This window comes from Cavia porcellus, unplaced genomic scaffold (genome assembly GCF_034190915.1).
Source record: "Cavia porcellus strain 051 isolate PalLab524CR breed Dunkin Hartley unplaced genomic scaffold, mCavPor4.1 scaffold_1, whole genome shotgun sequence".
NCBI classification, from domain to species: domain Eukaryota; kingdom Metazoa; phylum Chordata; class Mammalia; order Rodentia; family Caviidae; genus Cavia; species Cavia porcellus.
The window spans coordinates 14,718,410-14,738,722 of record NW_026947484.1 but is presented as its reverse complement, the minus strand read 5'-3'; the positions used below and the strand labels follow the sequence as shown (position 1 = coordinate 14,738,722).

The 20,313-nt window shown below is 50.8% G+C and overlaps 3 protein-coding genes across 8 annotated transcripts in view; 2 read left to right on the top strand and 1 right to left on the bottom strand.

Moving 5' to 3' along the window:
- Positions 1-1,714: 1,714 nt before the first annotated feature.
- On the top strand, positions 1,715-6,101 carry LOC100734500 (tubulin alpha-4A chain). The gene is made up of 4 exons (XM_003463999.5): positions 1,715-1,886; positions 3,588-3,810; positions 4,112-4,260; positions 4,516-6,101. Exons 1-4 carry the CDS (start codon positions 1,884-1,886, stop codon positions 5,485-5,487), a joined length of 1,347 nt encoding a protein of 448 aa, XP_003464047.1. The 5' UTR covers positions 1,715-1,883; the 3' UTR covers positions 5,488-6,101.
- A 771-nt stretch (positions 6,102-6,872) lies between these two features.
- Stk16 (serine/threonine kinase 16) lies at positions 6,873-9,938 on the bottom strand. Of its 3 annotated transcripts, none has more exons than XM_005001045.4 (8): positions 9,826-9,938; positions 9,338-9,577; positions 8,854-9,073; positions 8,460-8,593; positions 8,168-8,288; positions 7,947-8,042; positions 7,437-7,558; positions 6,873-7,321 (listed from the first exon to the last, which is right to left on the bottom strand). In XM_005001045.4, exons 2-8 carry the CDS (start codon positions 9,421-9,423, stop codon positions 7,183-7,185), a joined length of 918 nt encoding a protein of 305 aa, XP_005001102.1. In that variant the 5' UTR covers positions 9,424-9,577; positions 9,826-9,938; the 3' UTR covers positions 6,873-7,182. The 3 variants fall into 3 exon arrangements, with proteins under 3 accessions (XP_005001102.1, XP_013001616.1, XP_013001617.1); XM_013146162.3 differs by having other exon boundaries at positions 9,338-9,526; XM_013146163.3 differs by lacking the exon at positions 7,947-8,042.
- A 56-nt stretch (positions 9,939-9,994) lies between these two features.
- The window catches only part of Glb1l (galactosidase beta 1 like), a 10,783-nt gene continuing 464 nt past the window's right edge, over positions 9,995-20,313 (top strand). The window contains exons 1-17 of one of the 4 annotated variants that reach the window (XM_005001049.4): positions 9,995-10,186; positions 10,295-10,388; positions 11,447-11,583; positions 11,757-11,923; positions 12,172-12,322; positions 12,496-12,556; positions 17,060-17,154; positions 17,250-17,424; positions 17,513-17,571; positions 17,662-17,783; positions 17,881-17,921; positions 18,101-18,219; positions 18,885-18,959; positions 19,041-19,130; positions 19,251-19,364; positions 19,645-19,776; positions 20,002-20,217. In XM_005001049.4, coding sequence (XP_005001106.1) covers positions 11,515-11,583; positions 11,757-11,923; positions 12,172-12,322; positions 12,496-12,556; positions 17,060-17,154; positions 17,250-17,424; positions 17,513-17,571; positions 17,662-17,783; positions 17,881-17,921; positions 18,101-18,219; positions 18,885-18,959; positions 19,041-19,130; positions 19,251-19,364; positions 19,645-19,776; positions 20,002-20,217 — 1,686 coding nt within the window. In that variant the 5' untranslated portion in view covers positions 9,995-10,186; positions 10,295-10,388; positions 11,447-11,514. Of the gene's footprint in view, positions 10,389-11,446; positions 11,584-11,756; positions 11,924-12,171; positions 12,323-12,495; positions 12,557-17,059; positions 17,155-17,249; positions 17,425-17,512; positions 17,572-17,661; positions 17,784-17,880; positions 17,922-18,100; positions 18,220-18,884; positions 18,960-19,040; positions 19,131-19,250; positions 19,365-19,644; positions 19,777-20,001; positions 20,218-20,313 lie in introns of all 4 variants that reach the window. The other 3 variants (XM_023562529.2, XM_003464002.5, XM_063245529.1) reach the window with 3 other exon arrangements.

Below are 20,313 nucleotides of genomic sequence, written 5' to 3'. Positions count from 1 at the left end.
GTTACATTCCCTTATCCGTTTTCTTCATATGAGTGAGTTTCATTCTCCCAATCTGATGGCAAATCTACTAGAAAGTCCTTGTCACATGACACTCCTTGTATTTCTATCGCTTGCCTAAATCAAATGCCAATGAATTGATAGAAAATTGCCATTAGGGGTCTGGGGATTTAGCTCAGCGGCATAAGCACCTACCTTGCAAGCAGGCAGTCGTGAGTTCGGTCCCTGGTACTGATAAAACGAAAAAAGATTAAAAAAAAAAAAAAAAGAAAAGAAAAGAAAAGAAAATTGCCATTAAACTGGGTGTCGCACGGCATGCCTGTAATCCCAGCTCTTGGAAGGCTGAGGCAGGATAGTGATTTTTAAGGCCAGCCTAAACTACACAGTAACCCTTTCCCCCCCCCAAAAAATACCTGAGAGACACAGAGACAGAGACAGAGACAGCGACAGGGAAAGGTAGGGGAAGGAAGAGGGAGAGGCAGAATCACTCATTATTTTATGGTATTGTGTTGTGTAGAACAGTTTTGGAGAAACAGGACGAGAGGAAAGGCATATGAAACTTTTCCAAGTGGTAACTAGCCTGGGTTACAGGTTACTTATCACCTGCAGATTTCCCCAGTGCAGAGAGACACCTAGCTAGAAAAAGTAAAACAACTCAGGGGTTAGCAGAAATAACTTGAAAAGACCACCCTTCCTTTAAGTATTGAAAATAAAGCTGGGCACAGTGGCACACGTCCTTAATCCCAGCACTGGACAGACAGGCTGAAATAGGAGGATCACCTTGAGTTCAAGGCCAGCCTGGGCTACATAAGTCAGTGAGTTCAAAGCCAGTCTGAACTACAGAGCGAGATACTGTGAAAAAAGAAAAAGAAAGAAAGAAAGATACGTGGAAAGAAGGAATGAATGAGGACTGGGGATTTAGCTCACTGGCTCCAGCGCTTGCCTGGTAAGCACAAGGTCGAGTTTGATCTCCAGTACCAAACAAACAAACAAAACACCGGGAACGAAGGGAATGGCTTTTGTTGGCAGTACCCAGGACTCGGATTAAATCACTCGACCCAGTTGTCCAGCGCAGACGGAATTCAATTCTAGGTCCCCAGAGCTGCGGGCCCAGCGCCCCGCGATTCTGACCGCAGGAAAGCGTTGAGGTGGCCAGGCCAGGACCCACTAATAGTGACGGCGCCGATGACGGGGCCGCAGGGCCGAGGGTGGCCGGCGAGCGCGGCAGATGCCCGGCTCAGCTCTGCGCGAGACTCGCGGATGGGCACCCTGGGACTCCGACTCTGCGGATCTGCGTCCGCGGCCGCCCACAAGCGCGCGCAAAGGCACGCAGTCCCGGCCGAGGACCAGCAGGCGGCGCGCGACTGGAAGGGTGACCCCGGCGACCCTCAAGAGTCGTGCGGGCCGCCCGATCCCCCCGAGACGCGGTGCGGGGAGGGCGCGGGAGATGGCCGCCCGCAGCCAACCTGGAAGGAGGACTTCGGCAGCGCCCAGCCCAAATCAGAGCACCCGGACAGCCGCACCTCACACGACACAGGTGTAAGCGAAACCTGGTGTGTCACCCCCCCTTGCGTCCGCGCTTCGGATCTCAAGAGCCGAGGGCGTCGGCTCCGAACGCGGAACGAAGGGTCAAAGCCCGGGACCCCACTCCTAACCCCAACCAGACAGGTGAGGGCCTCGGCGTCGCGGCTGGTGGCGATCCAGCCTGGCACCACCCCTCAGGGACGCTTGGGGGCGTGGTCTCAGGGTGCCCGCCCAGAGTGGGTGGGCAGACCGCACGGGCCACGCCCCCCAGCATATAAGGGCGGTGCGGCACTGCAGCTAGCGCAGTTCTCACCGAGACCCGTCACCCCGACTCTACGTGAGACGCACCACCCGGACTCACCATGGTGAGTGAGGTCCACTGGGGCCGCTGCTGTGCCCTAACTGCCCCTCTCCTTGCGGGGGACCTCCCTCCAGAAATGCTCGGGACTCTTCACCCAGCGTTTGGGTTCTCTAGGAGATGCAAAGGTTGTGCACTCCCCCAACCCCCTCCTGGTGACTTTGGCGTGGTGCATTGTCCGCCTTTGGGAGCTAGGCATAGGGGCTGGGGGATTCTTCACTTGCAGAGAACTCTTCTGCTAATCCCCTCTGCCCTCCTAAGCGTTTGTGCCCAGCCCTCCTGGAGTGGGGGAGTCACGCGGTCTGGCGCCCAGTGCCTTCAGCGGGCGGAGGAAGACCTGCTTGGATGCCCCCTATCCTTACCCCGGGGAGTCCCTAGAACTGACCAAACACGTGCTTGGCGCCAGAAGGTGGAGGGAGTCAAGTTACTTGGTGTCGCATCCCCTTTTCCTGTGTGTGTTCGTCCCTCCCACCTCGAATTCCCCCCCCCCCCCCGTGACTCAGCACCCCGCTTCTGAGCCGGGAGGGAAGGCGGGAATGGGGTTCGGTCTCGTGAGGCAAGCTGGCCCCATCCTGCGTGAGCGCGGGTGCGCAGAGGACAGGCAGAGACAGCTGGCGCTGAGCGACAGCGCCGGCCGAGGCCAGGTTGGGGGGAGGAGAAGAGGTGTGTGTAGGGGGATGGTATTTATAGCCCAGGAGCGGGGGCCGAAACCCAATCCCGGCTTTCGGCTGGGATGAATCTGGAAAGGTTCCAAAGGAGAGCGGATGTAGCCCTGGGTGCAGGATGGCGCTCGCCTTGCTGGGGCAAAGCAGGTTACCTCAGGGGGCCTTACCGCAGGTTCCGCTTCCTTCTCTGGGTTTGGAAACCATCACCCTGCTTTTCGTTGTGGGAAGGAAGGTGCACCGTCCTGCAGGCTCTGCTGCTTCAGGGGTTAATGTTGGACTGGCAGGGACTGAGCCCAAAGCAAAAAGCGACCCAGGGCCCACAACTTCTCACTGCCAGCCCTGCCGTCTGCCCTTACTAGCATTATCCCTGTTTGTGGAGGCTGGCACGGTGGGATGAAGGTGATAAAGACGCAGAGTGCGGGGGTGGAGAGGGGAAACCAGATGGGATGGATCCCCAGCGCCAGATGGGATTTAAAGGTGGGGGGTGAGGGCATCCTGATGACCAGTGTGGTCAGCTGATGCCAGATGGGAAGGCCGAGACACCTCTTCACTCACAGGAATGAAGGGGAGACGGTTATAGCAAATTGTAGTTATTCTTCATCAAAGAAGCAAGTGTGAGGCCTGTGGCTACAAACGCCTCTTCTTGTCGGGCTCTCAAGAAGCTGGGTGTGTGGGCTGCAGGAGCAGCTGGAAAGTCTCTTCTCTCCTGGGTCACTGCGGTGTCTGCCTGTCTTTATGCATGTGCCCTCTCTGTCCTCCTTGAGTGTCCTGTGAATGTGGCAGGGCATGAGCCACTGCAGCTCTCATTTGACAGATTTCCCACTGAGAAGTAGGCTAAGGGATTGGCCTGCCCTACTGGGTGCCTTTTCCTATGCAAGGGTGCCTGGGGAGGCTGCCAGCTTCCTCTCACCTCTGCCAGCTTGAAGCCTCCCCACTTGCCAACTGAGTCATCCTGGCTGGTAGGTGATAAAGTGGGAGAAAGGCTCGTGAGGTAGGTACTTAAGGATGTGGTGCTTATGCTGTGATCCCTCTCTGTCCCTCAGCGTGAATGCATCTCAGTCCATGTGGGGCAGGCAGGTGTCCAGATGGGCAATGCCTGCTGGGAGCTCTACTGCCTGGAACATGGGATCCAACCTGATGGGCAGATGCCCAGTGACAAGACCATCGGTGGAGGAGATGACTCCTTCACAACCTTCTTCTGTGAAACTGGTGCTGGAAAACATGTGCCCCGGGCAGTTTTTGTGGATCTGGAACCCACTGTAATTGGTAAGCAGACGAGGGCGCAAATTTGAGGGAGGTGGATAGTCTGAGGAGAGGGTATCTAGTCTTGGCTTCCTGGCTCTGAAAAACTCCCAGCCCTAACTGAAGATAAAGCAGGGGAGCTGATCGCAGCCTGGCATGGACCACAGCAGGTCTGGGTTTCTCCCACACTGATATCTTGGGTTGGCAGAAGGATGAGCTAGCTCTTCCATCTGTCTGGCAGCAGATATCACACTGGAGGGAGGAAGGCCCCAGCTGAGCATAGCCTTGTGGTTTTAGCTCAGTAGTGTGGTTTATGCCCTTCCAGATGAGATCCGAAATGGGCCATATCGACAGCTCTTCCACCCAGAGCAGCTCATCACTGGGAAAGAAGATGCTGCGAACAACTATGCCCGGGGCCACTACACCATTGGCAAGGAGATCATTGACCCTGTGCTGGACCGGATCCGAAAACTGGTAAGAATTGGCATGGAAGGAAAGGAACATCTGTGACTAAGCAAATGGGTAGGAAAAAGCTTTTTTCAGATCCGTATCAGGAGGTCATCTCTAGCTATATGTTCTAGAATGCGATGCCACTGTGAGTCTCTCATTAGTCCCTAACTTTCAAGATATTTGAGAGTTCATGGAGCTAGAAAAGTTCCTCAGCTCCCCCCACTTGCCTCCCCACCTTCCACCCTTGTGACATGGCTCTTTCTTTTTCTCTACTTTCAGTCTGACCAGTGCACAGGACTTCAGGGCTTCCTGGTATTCCACAGCTTTGGAGGGGGCACCGGCTCTGGCTTCACCTCCCTCCTGATGGAGCGGCTCTCCGTTGACTATGGCAAGAAGTCCAAGCTGGAGTTCTCCATCTACCCAGCTCCCCAGGTGTCCACAGCTGTGGTCGAGCCCTACAACTCCATCCTGACCACCCACACCACCCTGGAGCACTCAGACTGTGCCTTCATGGTGGACAATGAAGCCATCTACGACATCTGCCGCCGCAACCTGGACATCGAGCGCCCCACCTACACCAACCTCAACCGCCTCATCAGCCAGATTGTGTCCTCCATCACCGCCTCCCTGCGCTTTGATGGGGCCCTCAATGTGGACCTGACTGAGTTCCAGACCAACCTGGTGCCCTACCCTCGCATCCATTTCCCGCTGGCCACCTATGCACCAGTCATCTCTGCCGAGAAGGCCTACCACGAGCAGCTGTCAGTGGCAGAGATCACCAATGCCTGCTTCGAGCCTGCCAACCAGATGGTGAAGTGCGACCCCCGGCACGGCAAGTACATGGCCTGCTGCCTGCTGTACCGCGGAGATGTGGTACCCAAGGATGTCAATGCTGCCATCGCGGCCATCAAGACGAAGCGCAGCATCCAGTTTGTGGACTGGTGCCCCACGGGCTTCAAGGTTGGTATCAACTACCAGCCACCCACGGTGGTGCCTGGGGGCGACCTGGCCAAGGTGCAGCGTGCCGTGTGCATGCTAAGCAACACAACCGCCATCGCAGAGGCCTGGGCCCGCCTGGACCACAAGTTCGACCTGATGTATGCCAAGAGGGCTTTTGTACACTGGTATGTAGGAGAGGGCATGGAGGAGGGTGAGTTCTCAGAGGCCCGGGAGGATATGGCTGCCCTGGAGAAGGATTATGAAGAAGTGGGCATCGACTCCTATGAGGATGAGGATGAGGGAGAAGAATAGCCCAGCTGCCTGAAGCCTGTTCACTATGTCTATTGCAAAATTCTTTCGAAATAAACAGTCTCCTTGCACGGTTTCTTGTCCCTCTGTGAGTGCTTGAGCTTCCGCTGCTGCTGCTGTTGCTGCCCTCACTAGATGCTGCTCATGACCCTCTTCCATTCCATGGCTGTAGGTGAAGCAGGCCCACAAAACAGGACCACAGGGACGGTGATACCAGGTCCCTAGGGACACTCAGGATAGGGAGGAAAATGAAGACCAAATCCAGCCACAAACTGTTAAAGGATACAAATCTTTACTTCTTTCCAACCAGGAGTTTATGTCCAGTAGTTTCTGTATTCGAGATTTGGACTGCTACCCTATTTCTCCTGCTGCTTCTACATTTACCAACTCTGGAACAAGCCTTGGCCCAGGCTCCAGTGTGCACTGAGGGCTTGGGAATGGGGCTGGGCTGGCCCGAAGTTCCTGGGCACAAAGCCCTGTCATAAGCCTGGGGGATGGGAAAGGGTAGTCTCCTAGAGTTGTTTGTGCCATTGCACCTCTCAGCTTTGCATAGCTTATTGTCTGTCTTGCTGCTTTGTTGGGGCTGGGGCTATGCCATTAAAAGTCCTGTCCTCTCCTGTCTGTTTGAGCTTTTTGCCTCAGCCTCCTTGCTAGCTGGTGGGACCTCTTCCCACGGCCCTGGGGAAGAATTCAGCTTTACTAATAGGCACCCTAGGACCCACAATGACGTCAGCTGGTTGGGAATGGTCTTCACTCTCAGGAGCAGGAGATGCCAATTCTGCCCTTACCGCCCCTCCCTGGTGACTCAGGGACACAATGCCCTTCCCTAGGGAACATTCAAGCCTAGTAAAGCAGGGCCCCTGTTTACTCAGCATAACAGCCAGGAAGTAGCTGCTGGATACTGCCACACCACATTAGCCTCGTTAATTATTAATCATATGTAAGCTTTGATAATCAGGGAGACATTGCCAAAAAGGCAGTCGCTCCACCCCCTCCCCCAGGCTAAGGATGGGAGACCTGTTGTGTAGCTGTCCCAAGCTTCCTCAGGTGTCTCCACCCAGAAGTCCTTGGCCTGGCAAACCGGCTGAGCTGCTTTGGCTAAGCTACCCACCCCTGGGAGTGAAGGAAGGAAAGAACTTGTGTACTTTTAGGGGGCCTAGTCCCCATTCTTGGCACAAGCTGAAGCCAGCTCAGGCCAAAGCAGCTTCAAGTTTTTGACTAAGATAAGCTACAATTTCGGACTGCTCACCAGCCAGATCCTACACCTATCTCCTTAGGTGGAATGACACCCACTTTGCCAGTTCTTTTCCCAGGCTGTTACCTTGGAAATGGCAGCCAGACTTTGCCCTTGTACCTCTTCTTGCCCTCCAGAGACACAGAGACTAAGATCCACAGTAACCTGCTTTCACTTTATTCTGCTTCCAGATTTGGAAGCTGACCATGATACATGCCCAGCAGTCCAGCTCAGAGCCATGTATCACATTTTCTCAGTTTCACCCTGGCCCAGCTCCACTCAGACCCCTTACCTGGATACTGGGGGTAAGAGCAGAAGAGGACTGAGAAATAGGACAGGGATAATAGTCCCCCCACTCTCTCCCCAACTGTAGCAGTCCTGACAGAATGGGTAGAGATCCAATGAGGGATGAAAGCCTCTTTCCAAGGCACAACGGGTGGTCCTCAAGTTGTCCACTGGTTTCTTCAGATCTGAGTAGTGTGCTGGCCAGGAGCTGCAGGCTGCAGAGCCTCCAACTGACTGAGGAGGTGAGGAATGTGAGGGCGCTCCTGGGGGTCCACAGTCATCATGGAGGCCAGCAACTGCCGCACTGCTGAGGAATGCCTGTGGCGGAAAGAAGGCAGGGTGAGTGGAGGACGCCTCTGCTCCTTCCCGAGGCTCAAACTCAGCTAACCCTAGGGAAGAATGTGAACACCTTGATGCCTCTCTTATTGCTCACCTGGAACTTTGTGGAATGATCAGTTGGTTCTGCACAGCAAGAGCCACACTGTCACCCTTCTGGAACACCATGTCATAAGGACCTTCCCCAAACATCATGGCATAGAGCACACAACCTAGGGACTGAGCAGAACTTGGTAAGTCCCTAGAAGAGGACCAACAGAGATGACATCTCTCCTTGTATGTATTGTCTGTGGTGAAAAGAGACTACATTAGCAAAAATACACCCCTCCCCCAGGGCCGAGATAAACTCCCAATTAGCTGCAGCCCTTGCTTAGCCTCCACCTTAAGCACTGACACTGAGCTGTACCCACCCAATTCAGGGGCAAGGATCACACCACTTCCTGAGCAACTGAGTGCAGTATCAAGTAACAGTTTCCAGAAAGGAAGTTGAGGGGTATGGGGACATATTGTGGTTTCTGGGGCCCCACACAACACAAACCAAAGACCTATTCCCGCTACTCCACACTAGGTGCAGAGCTGCCCTGCTCCCCACCCCCAAGCTCCTCACCCAGACATCAGTCCGCTCATCAATGACACACTGGCTCTGCACAGAGAAGAGCTCCGGGGCACGGTAGGAGATGGTGCACCGCTGTGCTGCCCAGTCCTGGAACAGTGGCCCCAGAGTGCAAAAGTGGGACACAAGCCACAGTCAGGTGACCAAATTAGAGAATGCACTAGAAAGGAATTGGGGATGGGAATGGATGAGCAAAGGAACCTGGAGATTCTTACCTGCAGGGTCAGGGCCTGTCGGGAACCCTCCACATGGATACGTGCTTGATTCATGGAACCTAAGTCCATTAGGACTGGCTGCCCCTCATCCCCAAGCAAGATATTGGTGGGCTTCAGGTCCCTAGAGGGAAGTGAAAATGACCCATAAACATCCCAGGACAGGGAGGCTGGAATCCCAGGGAGTGAAAGAAACATGGGAACTTTCTTTGGGAGGAAGGTAGAGACAGACCCCATTCTCTTAGGGAACCTCTTTCTCTTGGCCCCTCCAAGTATACAGGGTCTTTCCACTGACCTGTGGGCATAACCTTTGGCATGAATGGCTTCAAGGCCCCTGCAGATACCCAGCAGCAGCCAAAGAATTTGATCCTCAGACAAGAAGTTGCCTTTGTCCTTCAGCCTTTCTATCTCACTCCACAGCGTGCCTCTCTGCAATACAAGTTTCCCCACATTGAGATGCTTGTGGATTCTCTGTTCCCTAGGCCTGATACCCTCCCTGAATCAACCCCATCAACCCTTTCCTTACACATATCTCAAACCCCAAAATCCCACCTGGACTTTTTGAAACCCCAAGCCAAACTGATCAGATCCAGGACACAATACTCGCTCCCTAACATGACTGACTGCTCGCACAGCCTTTGGTAGGTGGTTCTGTTGCAACCCCTTTCCTACACAGGAGACTTTCTGACCTTGTAGAAGGGTAGAAGGAGCCAGGCCTCATGCTTTGAGCCCCACTCTTTCAAACAGTAAGCCACAAGGCGAAGGATGTTGGGATGATGGAAGAGGCGATGCATGTCTGCTTCTCTCTGGGCCTCCTCCTGGTCCTGCTGCTCATGACACAGGATTCGCTTCAGGGCGTAGAAGTGTCCATCATGTAACCCCTCCACTAGGTCCACATAGCTGAACCCACTGTGGGCCAAAGGGGTCAGTGAAGGACCATAACTATCTCCCATAAGGCTTGGACCCAGAAAAACTCCCATTCGGAGAGTACTTGTCGAATTGAACAGAAACTCCCCCAAGAATCCAGAATCCACTTCCTCAACCCACTCAGCTAAGGTTCTATACGATGAGGTAGAGGACAGAGACAAACCCTTGTGTTCTTGTCATACACAGAGCATTGTCCCTCAGTGACCATAACCCTGGGGACTAGCTGAATGATTTCCAAACACTCACCCCTCCCCAAGTTTCTGGATGAACAGGTAACGCTTATTGTCAATAATGACAGTTCCCCGAGAGCAGACACACAGTGCGTGGCCCATAATGTCTCACGCATTCTCCTCAAGGACCATCTCTGGCTGCTGAGGGTTCGGCCAGGACGAATGGGTTGTTCCAGGAGATGCGCTGGGGACCCAGCGGATCATGCTGGGAAGAAACCAATGGCAAGTCACGGGTCCGACACAATCCAGATGGCCCCTGAAGTATCAATAGGGAGAGCTAAGGCTCAGGTCTGGGAATCTAGAGTCCCGTCTACAGAAAACAGGCCCTGGAGACGTCGGCTCCAAGAGGGCTGGAATTAGGCTGCTCAAAGCCTCAGGCCGCGCTGTAACTATCAGGCCGCTTCCACTCCGGCCCACCTCGGGGCGAGCCCCGCTCCTGCGCCCATCAGATCTCAAAGATAAGGCACAGAGTAGCTCTGGAGGAGGTGTGATGCTCGCGCCCACCTCTGGCAAAGAACACCCTACGCCTCGAGGCGCTCAGCTAAGGTCCGCCACCCGGCACAGCCCACAGGCCTTGCTTCTGCCGAAGCGACGCGTCAGAGACCGGAAGCGTCGACACGTCATCTGTCTGCGCCGGAGTAACGGCCCCCAGTATCCTAGCAACTGCTGGGCTGCTCGAGGATGTGGGCGCTCAGAGTGAAGAAGCCGGGGGCGGGCTAGACCTGGAGGTGAACGGGTCCCAGGACCCGGGTGAGGGTTCCCCATTTGGCCTTTAGTACGGGTCAAGACTCAAACACTTGAGCCAAAGGGGAGCAAAGCCGGGCTCGACCTGAAGCCCAAGGACCTCCATCTCCCAATGTCGAGGGTAGGAGGCCTCATACTTCTGCCTGCTACAGCACAACCCAAAGTGGGATCTAGGGAGGAACAGGGACGGCCGGCCTGGACTCGGGAGTACCACCTGTATCCTCTTCAGGGCCCTGGAGTCAGTGGATAAGAGTTTAGACTCTTGAACCAGTCTACTAGCTTCTAAATGTGGTCCTAAGAACCTCCCACCCGTGTGACCTCCGGTAAGTTACTTAACATTTAAAATCTTCACTTTTCCTAGCTATAAAATGGACATATTAGTATCTAAGGTTAAACCCATGAATCATAAGGCCAAACTGAGCCGGGTATGGTGGCCCAAGGCTGTAATCCCCACACTCTGGAAGATGAGACAGGAGAATCGCTGTGAGCCTGGCCTACACAGTGAGTTCAAGGCCAGTCCGAGCTACAAAGCGAGACTTTGTCCCCCCAAAATAAAATAAAGCCACACTGACTAGTTCCAAATCCCAGCTCTGTTAAATAAGTCATCCCACTACTGGCTATTTAGTATTTTCATCCTTCAGTTTTCCTTTATATAAAAGGAGAATAATTATTTCATGGAGTGTTTTGAAGATTAAATGAGATGTAAAGTGCTTAGCACACTGTCTGGCACAAAACCCTCAATGACTATCAATAGAAGTGAAAATAGTCATCACTAGTCACCTTGGTCATCTGGACTGTGAAAGCAGAAGGGATGGACATTCACAAGTCCTCAAGCCTTAGAAACAAGCAGTGCCCTTGACATCTCTTGCTCAGATAGACATGAATAAGTTGGAGTGGGGTGACCCTCATTTGCTGTAACAAGACTTTCCAGGGAAAAGATCCATCTTGTGACCTGTCCCCCGACTTCTGCATCCCTATCACCATCAATATTTTTCTACAGATTCCCTTGTTTCTGAACCTATTTTTTAGCCCTTGGTTCTGACATCAAGTCATTTGGATTTCACCTGCTTTGTCCCAGACCCCATTCTAAATGCAGGAAAATTTAAGATGGACAAAGTACTTCCCGCCGTGCTCAGGCTCTCCTGGGAATCTGTTAAAGTACAAATTCTGATTCTATAGATCTAAAGTAGGACCTGAGATTCTGCATTTTTAACGAGCCCCAGGTCATGCTGATTGAGCTGAGTGGTGAACTAAACTTTGAGTAGCAAGATGGAAAGGATTTTTAAAATGATTAGATCAGTGAGCCGCTGCAGGCTAGAAACAAAGTCCCAGTTAAGCGCCGGAAAACTTGAGGTGGTCTCCGCCCCCTTGTTCCCCGAAGTTCCCTCCCAGGAATCTGACACGTGACGTCGGGCCCACAGCTCAGAGGAGAGGAGTCTTGTGAGCGCCATGGCTTGCAAGAAACCGCCCTGCCTTCTCTCCTGGCTGGTGCAGCTCCTCACACTCCTGCAGCCCCAGGTACGATAAGAGGGCTGTACTATCTGACCGGGTACGGTGAGTGAGAACAGTTCGGGCGGATGAGGGAGAGTCAACCACCGAACAGCTTGCCGAGCATCTCCTCTGCTCCTGGTGGACGCTGACCCTTTTCTGCAGAACTCTGCTGAGCACAGGCTCTTCTCTTTGCTTTGCAGGCAGACTCTCGGTCGTTCGTTGTAGACTGGGAACAGGACAGGTTTCTGCTGGATGGGGTCCCGTTCCGCTATGTATCTGGCAGTCTACACTACTTTCGGGTACCAAGGGTACTTTGGGCAGACCGGCTTTTTAAGATGCGATTGAGCGGCCTCAACGCTGTACAGCTGTAAGAAGCACTCAGGGGAGCCTTGATTTATTCTTCCTACTGTCCCCCTAGGAAGTGGGTCTGCACTGGGAGACAGATTCTGATAGGGATTAGCACTGCAAGGCCCTTGGGCAAGGGAGGTCTTTCGGGGAGGGAGGGCCAGAACCTTCTTCCAGCTGCTTCCTGGAGTTTCCTTGCAAGACCAGAGCCCTTAGGGCCCTGCCTAGGACCTTCCCACCTCTGGTCTTGTTCACCTCTTCCTTTCTCAGTTACGTGCCCTGGAACTACCATGAGCCACAGCCTGGCGTTTATATTTTTAATGGCAGCCGTGACCTCCTTGCCTTTTTGAATGAGGCAGCTATAGCAAACCTGTTGGTCATACTAAGACCAGGACCTTACATCTGTGCAGAGTGGGAGATGGTGAGTTGGTTTGAGAAGGGACTGAACCAAAGGCGCCCACAGTGGTTTTTCTCTGCGTAAACTCTAGAGCCACTTGCAGTACTATACTCAACTCTCTCCCTTCTTAATTCCTCACTGGACACCCAAAACAGCAAAGCTTACATGCTCCTTTGTGGTTTTTATGTTTGTTCCAGGGGGGTCTGCCGTCCTGGTTGCTTCGAAAACCTAAAATTCATCTGAGAACCTCAGATCCAGGTGGGTTGAGATAAAGGATTTCAGATAGAAAAAAGCACACAACAAAAAGATGGATGCTTGGGTGTTTCAACCAGAAAAGACCATCCTCAACTTGGAGATCATTTACTAAAATATTTATTATTGTTTCCTTCTTGCCCAGCAGGGTGTCAAAAACTAGAACCAGACAGACCCAGTCCCTATGCAATAGGCTTTATAATGGATAAGACAGTTTTAAAACAAAAACAAAACAACCCTGTTCTATTCCTAGTATTTCTGTAGGCTGAGGCAAGAGGATCTCAAGTTCAAGCCCAGAGTTGGCAACTTAGTAAGACCTGTCCAAAAAATTTTAAAAATTGAGGCACATAGGTAATTCTAGCATTCAGAAGGCTGAGGCAGGAGGATTACCTTGAGGTATTGGGACCAGCCTGGCTGCATAGTGAGTTCAAAGCAAAGCCCTGTCTAAAATGAGAAAGAGAGAAGAGAGAGAAAGAGAGAAAGAGAAAAGAAAAAGTAAAAGGTAAAAGGACTGGGGAATATAGTTCAGAATGAAGGTCTCGGATTCAGACCCCAGTTCACAAGCACACAAAAAAAATTACAGCCTGTAAACATACTTTAGTGGTTGCACTAGTCTATGCTCCCACACAAAAAATATATAAACAAGGAGTTAAGAGAGAGCCTCTTTTGAGAGTGCAATCAGGAAAGAGTTTTCTGGAAAGGTGAGGTTTCATAGGACTTCTAGGGAAGAAAAGCACTGGTCATGTGATGAGTACAACAAGAACATTTCAGCTCAGAGATAGGAAAGGTGGTAGGATTTAGGAATGCAAACCATCAAGGCTGGAGAGGGGAGACAGTAATGAGAGTGGAGCTGAGATTGACAGTTGCCATTGGCCATTGTATGCCATTTGTAGTTTATGCCAAATACAATAGAAATCCACAGAAAATATTTAATTCGAGTGTGACATACCTGGTTCGTTTCACTCGTATGTTAGCCTGGCTGTACAGAATGGACTGAGGGGTACCAGGGCGGAGAACTGAAACTGGGACTGTGCCTGGAGGAAGGCAGTGGAAGCAAAAATGAAAGAGACCAGATTTGAGATGTGACTTGGAGATAAAAATCACCAGGACTGGCTGAGGTTTTAGGTCGGTGGCATAAGCACCTGCCTTGCAAGCATGTGGTTGTGAGTTTGATCCCCGGTACCAAAAAAAAAAAAATCACCAGAACTTGTTGGTATACTTCGGAAGGCGAGAGGTGGGGCTTTTTTTTTGAGGGGAAGGGAACCGGGGATCAAACTCACAACATTGTGCTTGCCAGGCAGGTGCTGACACTGCTGAGCTAAATCCTTGGTCCAAGAGGTGGAGTTTTATAAAAATAGAAAGGGCAGAGGAGAATAGAAAGGGTCAGTACAGGTGGTGGCAGGGTCTACTGACATGGGGGAGAGGACACTTGGGGTGCTGGAAAACATCCTGCACCTTAGAGCATGTCCCAACCCTGGCTGTGAAACACGACACCAACACACAGTCTCTTAGCAGCGAGCTCCATGTAAAATCCATGGGGCCCTCAGGCCTCCTCCTGCTCCTCTGCCAGCCCAGCCTGGAGCACTCAGTGTGGTTGGTGGGTCCCCGTCTTGGAGTTTGTTTGGAGTTCTAGCAGGGGAGTGCAGCTACTCGTGTGCACTTGGCTGAAGAGCCATTCCTCATTGGAAGGTTGTTCTCTTCCTCTGAGCGTGCAGCCTTGGAGGAAACACGGGGAGTGAATGGTGAGGGAGGAAGGGGACAAGCTAGCCAGATCAGCCAAATCAGCCTTGGTTATCAGTGCGGTGACAGAAGTCCCAGCTGGATCACCTGCATCTGTTGCTTTTTTTTTTTTTTTTTTTTTTTTTTTTTTGAGAAAGGAACTTGCTATGTAGTTCAGGCTGGCTTTGAACTCACTGTGTGGCCCAAGCTGGCCTCAAACTTGCCTTGACCTTCCTGCCTCAGCCTCCTGAGTGCTGGGATTTACAGCTATGCACCACCATCCCCAGCTACATCTTCTTTTGAAGTGGGCTCTTCTGTCATCTACCATATGACCTCTGACCTAATCTCTGTTCCCCTCCCAGGCTGTCTGACCACTTGACATCAGTGTCTTCCTGACCCTTTTCTGTTTTCTTTTCCTCTGAATACTAGAGAGTATCAGTGTTCAGTCCCTGAATATTTCTAAAATCTATCTTCGTTGCCTAGGTGATGCCATCCATTTACACGACTGAATCACAATCCACTATAAGCTAATGACTCTTAACAACTCTATGGCCAGGATCTTTCCCATGGGTCCGTTATGTGTGCTCAACTCCCTGTGTGAGTTTTCCATCTGAACAGGTGGAAGACGTAGAGATACAGCTAAGCTGCTGGCATTGTCCCCCCAGCCAGCTGTTCCTACCGTCTCCCATCTCCGTGTTCCAGCTGAGCAGCTCAGATACTGTGGTGTAACCCCTCACTCCTGCCTTCCCGCACACTGCCTTCAGTGCATCAGAAAACTGTGTCAGCTTTACCCCAGCAGCGCTGATCCAACCACTTTCTGTCAGTCCACTGCCACAAACTGCCTCTCAGCTTGCTCATCACAGTAGCTTCCTAACTGGATTCCCTTGTTTGCCTCTCCCATGTAGTCTTCTCAGTTAACAGCAGTCAGCATGACAGTGGGATTCTGTTAAAAGTTTAATACATATCTCAGATCATGTCATTTCTCTGCTTAAACCACCCCAGTAAGTTCTCATCTTATTCAGAATATGAACCATGGGTTCCTTAAAACAGTCTGCCAGGTCCTGCAGAATTGGCCTTAGTGACCTCCCTGGCATCTACTCTTCTCCCCCTTTTCACTGTGCCCCATTGGTGGTGTTCGACCCCACCAGCCTCTGGTGTGGAAGCCGCTGCATGTGGTGATCCCTCTGCCTCCCTGCAGATCTCCCACTCTACCATTTAGTATCTCCTTCCCTGCCTCAGTCTTGGCACTAAAAGACACTATATATTTTCCCTTATTTAATTTTTTGACTCCCTCCATCACTAGAAAGGAAATTCCAAGAGGGCAGAGATCTTTATCCATAACACCTACAACAGTGCCTGGTGTATGTTAAGCATCTATAAATACTTGTTGAATAAATCAGTGTGATCTAAAATAAGTTTTGGTTAATGGGAGAGGGACTTAGAGATGAGAGGAGGGCCGGTGAGTATAAAAAAGATTAAGATACTCCCCAGTATGAATGTAATCATGGTGTACTGCAAACGTACTAATAAAAATAACAATTTACAAAATGTATGTTTGGCTTAAAAGAGGCAGTACAAGCCAGGCATGGGGGTGCACACCTGTAGTGCCAGCATGCAGGAGTCTAAGAGGCCAGCCAGGGCTACATAGTATGTTCAAGGCCAGCCTGAACTACATAGTGAGACCCTGTCTCAAAAAAATAAAACAAAAATTCAAAAAAATAGGCAGAATAGGTTGCAAGTTTGAGACCAGCCTGGGCTACAAAATGAGCTCAAGGCCAGCCTGAACTGCATAGTGAGACCCAGTCTCAAAAAATAAAATAAAATAAAATAAATAGAAGTTCAGAAAATAGTTGAAGAATTGAAAAGCATCTTCAATTGACTCCCCTCTGAGAGTCCATGGTCTGCTAGGTTGTTTCATGCTTAATGACAGAGAAGCTTCCTGCTCCCCAGTTGAAGACATTAGCAAGAAACCTTTCCATAGGCACAGATGCTTGATTATAATTTAAGTACCTAATAGAGAAGTGTGAAGTACAGTGAGAGTATGGAACACAGCAGGAGCTCTCTTAGTCTAGGATGTCAGTGATTTTCTCAGAGAAATGAAATGCGAGGTAAGAACTGACACATGAGTCGGAACTGGCTAAGTGTAGGCAGATAGGAAGAAAAAGGTCAGAGGAAACCATACCCATGAAGACCTTGAGGGTGAACTACAGAAATCACAAGCAGGAGTCGAAGGTTTAAGGCATGATATCTGAGTTGCTGACTTAAACCACTGGAATGTTAGTTCCTTGAGAGTGCATGTCAGACTCTACCTGGGAGTTCCCCCATGGTATATCACAGGTAAACACTGATTACTGTAATAACTCAATCATGTGCTTAGCCTTTTTATTACATGGGGCTTGGGGAGGCAGTGCTGGAGAATGAATCCAGGAAGCATTGAACTAGATCCCCAGTCCTTTTTATTGTGAAACAGTCTCATAAAATGGCCCAGGTTGGCCTTGAACTTGCAGTTCTCCTGCCTCAGCCTCTTGAATATTTGGGATTACAGGCATGAGCCACGACATCCAGCTCTTGTACTTTTAAGAAACATTAAGGTCCTACATTGAAATTCCATTGAGAAGCAAATTTCTAAGTGTTCAGGGTCGCAGGTTTCTTCTAAGGGTCAGTGCTTCCCAGAGTTAGTTGTGGGCAAGTGGGATGCAAGCTGCAGTTGCTGCCGTAGCAAGGATGCCAGGGAAGGGGCTGCAGAGGTGGTGGAGACCCCTGATGAGGAGAGTGCTGCTCCTTCCTTAGACTTCCTGGAAGCAGTGGACTCCTGGTTCAATGTCTTGCTGCCCAAGATCTATCCATTTCTCTACCACAATGGGGGCAACATCATTAGCATTCAGGTACATCGGGGAGGTGGCCGGGCAAGGGAAGGAGGTGCCAGGGGCCCTTAGCCTTCACCTCGTAGCTGGGCCTTGCATTCCCTTTGTTCTGGCAGGTGGAGAATGAATACGGTAGTTACAAGGCCTGCGACTACGGCTACATGCGACACCTGGCTGGACTCTTCCGTGCGCTACTAGGAGATGAGATCTTGCTTTTCACCACAGATGGGCCCGAAGGACTTAAGTGTGGTTCCCTCCCTGGACTCTATACCACTGTGGACTTCGGGCCAGGTCTCCTAAATACAGGCTAGGAGTGGCGCCTCGGGAAGGGGGAGCTTTTCTGTGATACTCATTTTCTATCCCTGCCTCCTCTCTGCAGCTGACAACATGACCAGAGTCTTTAGCATGCTTCGGAAGTATGAACCTCGTGGGCCACTGGTGAGAGGCCAGAGGGGAAAGGAATCAAAGCAAGAGTCAGGCTTCTGCCCAGTCCCTACCTCACTCACGGCTCCTTCCATTTCACACTAGGTGAACTCCGAGTACTACACAGGCTGGCTGGATTACTGGGGCCACAATCACTCCACTCGGTCGACCTCAGCAGTGACCAAAGGACTTGAGGAAATGCTTCAGTTGGGAGCCAGTGTAAACATGTAACTGGAGACAATACGTATCCATTCCTTGGAGTAGGGACGAATGTTCAGATTCCCTTGATCAGCTTTTACCTTCCCCCCGCCCTCCCCACTCCAGGTATATGTTCCACGGAGGCACCAACTTTGGATACTGGAATGGTGAGCACAGGTGGCCCCTGGGCAGAGCAGTGCAATAATGGAATTAGGTCTAAGGGGTGGGTGCATTAGCATGTCTAGAAGCTGACTACGGGCAGCAGTGCCCTCGCGTGGCATAACTCTCTGCATGAAGTTCTTTGCCTAGAACACCTTGTGAATTAATGACATCTGTTCTACCCCAGGTGCTGATGAGAAGGGACGCTTCCTTCCAATTACTACCAGCTATGACTATGATGCACCCATATCTGAAGCAGGAGATGCCATGCCTAAGCTTTTGGCTCTTCGAAATGTCATCAGCAAGGTGCCCCCTTTTATTAATTTTAGAGAAGGGCATGCCCAGGTCATAAAGGGATCCCATAAATTGGTGGTGGCTCTCTGGGCCAGAGCCTTTTGAGCATCCTGTAGGAGCATTTCTTGTTCACTCAAATGGGACTATGTGGGGAGCTATATTTGTCTGTGCAAAATTAGAGAGCCTTTATGGTCTCTGAAACCCTCCCATAAGCCCCAGGACAAGAAATTTGCTGTAAGCCAGGCATAGTAAAATATATCTATAACCCCAGCACTCTGGGAGGCTGAAGCAGAAGGATCTCAAGTTTGAGACCTGCCTAGTAACTTAGCAAGACCTTGTCTCAAAATAAAAAATAAAGCCGGGCATCGTGGCATATACCTGTAATCCCAGCACTATGAGAACTGAGGTAAGACTGTAAGTTCAAGCCAACTAGGCAATCTAGTTTCTTAGCAACACTCAAAAATTAAAAAATAAAATAAAGGTGGGAGAGGCTGAGTGTGTAGCTCAGTGTGGAAGCCCTGGGATTAATCACCAGTACTACAATCAACCAATCAATGGCTGGGGATGTAGCTTATTGTGTTCCATCACTACTACCACCAAAAAACCTTGCTGTAGGGCATTGAAATAGGGGTTGTTCCTGTTATTTTCCTATGGCTGTTGAGACCATTTGGGTTCAGTTCCAGGAAATTCCCTTGGGACCTTTACCTCTCCCCAGTCGCAAGATGGCACTTGGACCTTTCACCCTGTATCCGGTAGGTTTCTGTAATAGCCTATCCTACCTTGTCTTCGGTCGAGAAATCTCTTATTCTGATTCTTGCCACTTATTCTAATAGGAAGGAGGATTGCTGAATTTCCTAGATGTTCTCTGCCCCCAGGGACCTATCAGTTCAGTCTTGCCAATGACCTTTGAAGCTGTTAAACAGGTGAGGCAGAAGCCTATCCAATAGGGAAGGCAGATTCCCAGAACAGATGCAATATTGTAACCAAAAGTTCCTTCTAGCTATCAATCTTCTTCAGTTTTTCTTTCCCCCCTTCTGTATCAGGACCGTGGCTTTGTGCTATACCGCACCTATCTGCCTTACACGGTTTTTGAACCAACACCATTCTGGGTGCCAAATAATGGAGTCCATGACCGTGCCTATGTGATGGTGGATGGGGTGAGAACCCAATTCCAGGCCGCCTTCCTCCTTTCCCCAACACCATGTAGCCTTATGTCGTCCGTCTCTACCCTTTCCTGCTTGGCTGTTCACATCTCTAGAGGGTCCTGGGTTATAAACTGGACTGAGGATGAGTCTAAGAGTTCCAAAATGGGTGGGTGAGTGAAAGACGGATGTGTTCTTCTTGCCCTCAACTAATTATTCTAAGGTGGCTTCCCATACAGTGGCCAAGAGGCAGATGCTAAGCCCTTCCTTTCACAGAGCCTTCTCCTATCCACAGGTGTTCCAGGGTGTTCTGGAACGAAGTATGAAGCACAAACTGCTTTTGATGGGAAAAATAGGAACCCAACTGGATATCTTGCTGGAGAACATGGGGAGGCTGAGTTTTGGGTCTAACCACAGTGACTTCAAGGTAAGCTGCCTCCGCCTACGCTCTTTCCTATTACTCTCTGTGACTATCTTCCTTAAAAAGATAGGGCCCTAAAGGAAGCTCCATGATAGCTGTGCCCTGAGGAGTTAAAAGAGGGAAGTAATGACTTGTGTGTCTATGACTACCACTTACCTCTCAGGGCTTATGATTAGGTGGGTATGGCCTTTAAGCAGAGTGAATGATGACCTCTCATTTGCTTTCCCCCAGGGTCTGTTAGAGCCACCAATGCTGGGGCAAACAGTCCTTACCCAGTGGATGATGTTCCCGCTGAAAATCGATAATCTTGTAAAGTGGTGGTTTCCCCTCCAGTGGAAGAAAAGAGGAGTGCCTCCAGCTCCCTCTGGTCCTACGTTCTACTCTGCAAATTTTCCAATTTTAGGCTTAGTTGGGGATACATTTCTCTATCTACCTGGATGGACCAAGGTATTGCTACTGGTTGTGGTTGGCAGGATGGGGGTGATAAAAGAAGAATCATGTAGAGAAAGGGGACATATCAGAAAAACAAAATGGGGTCATTCT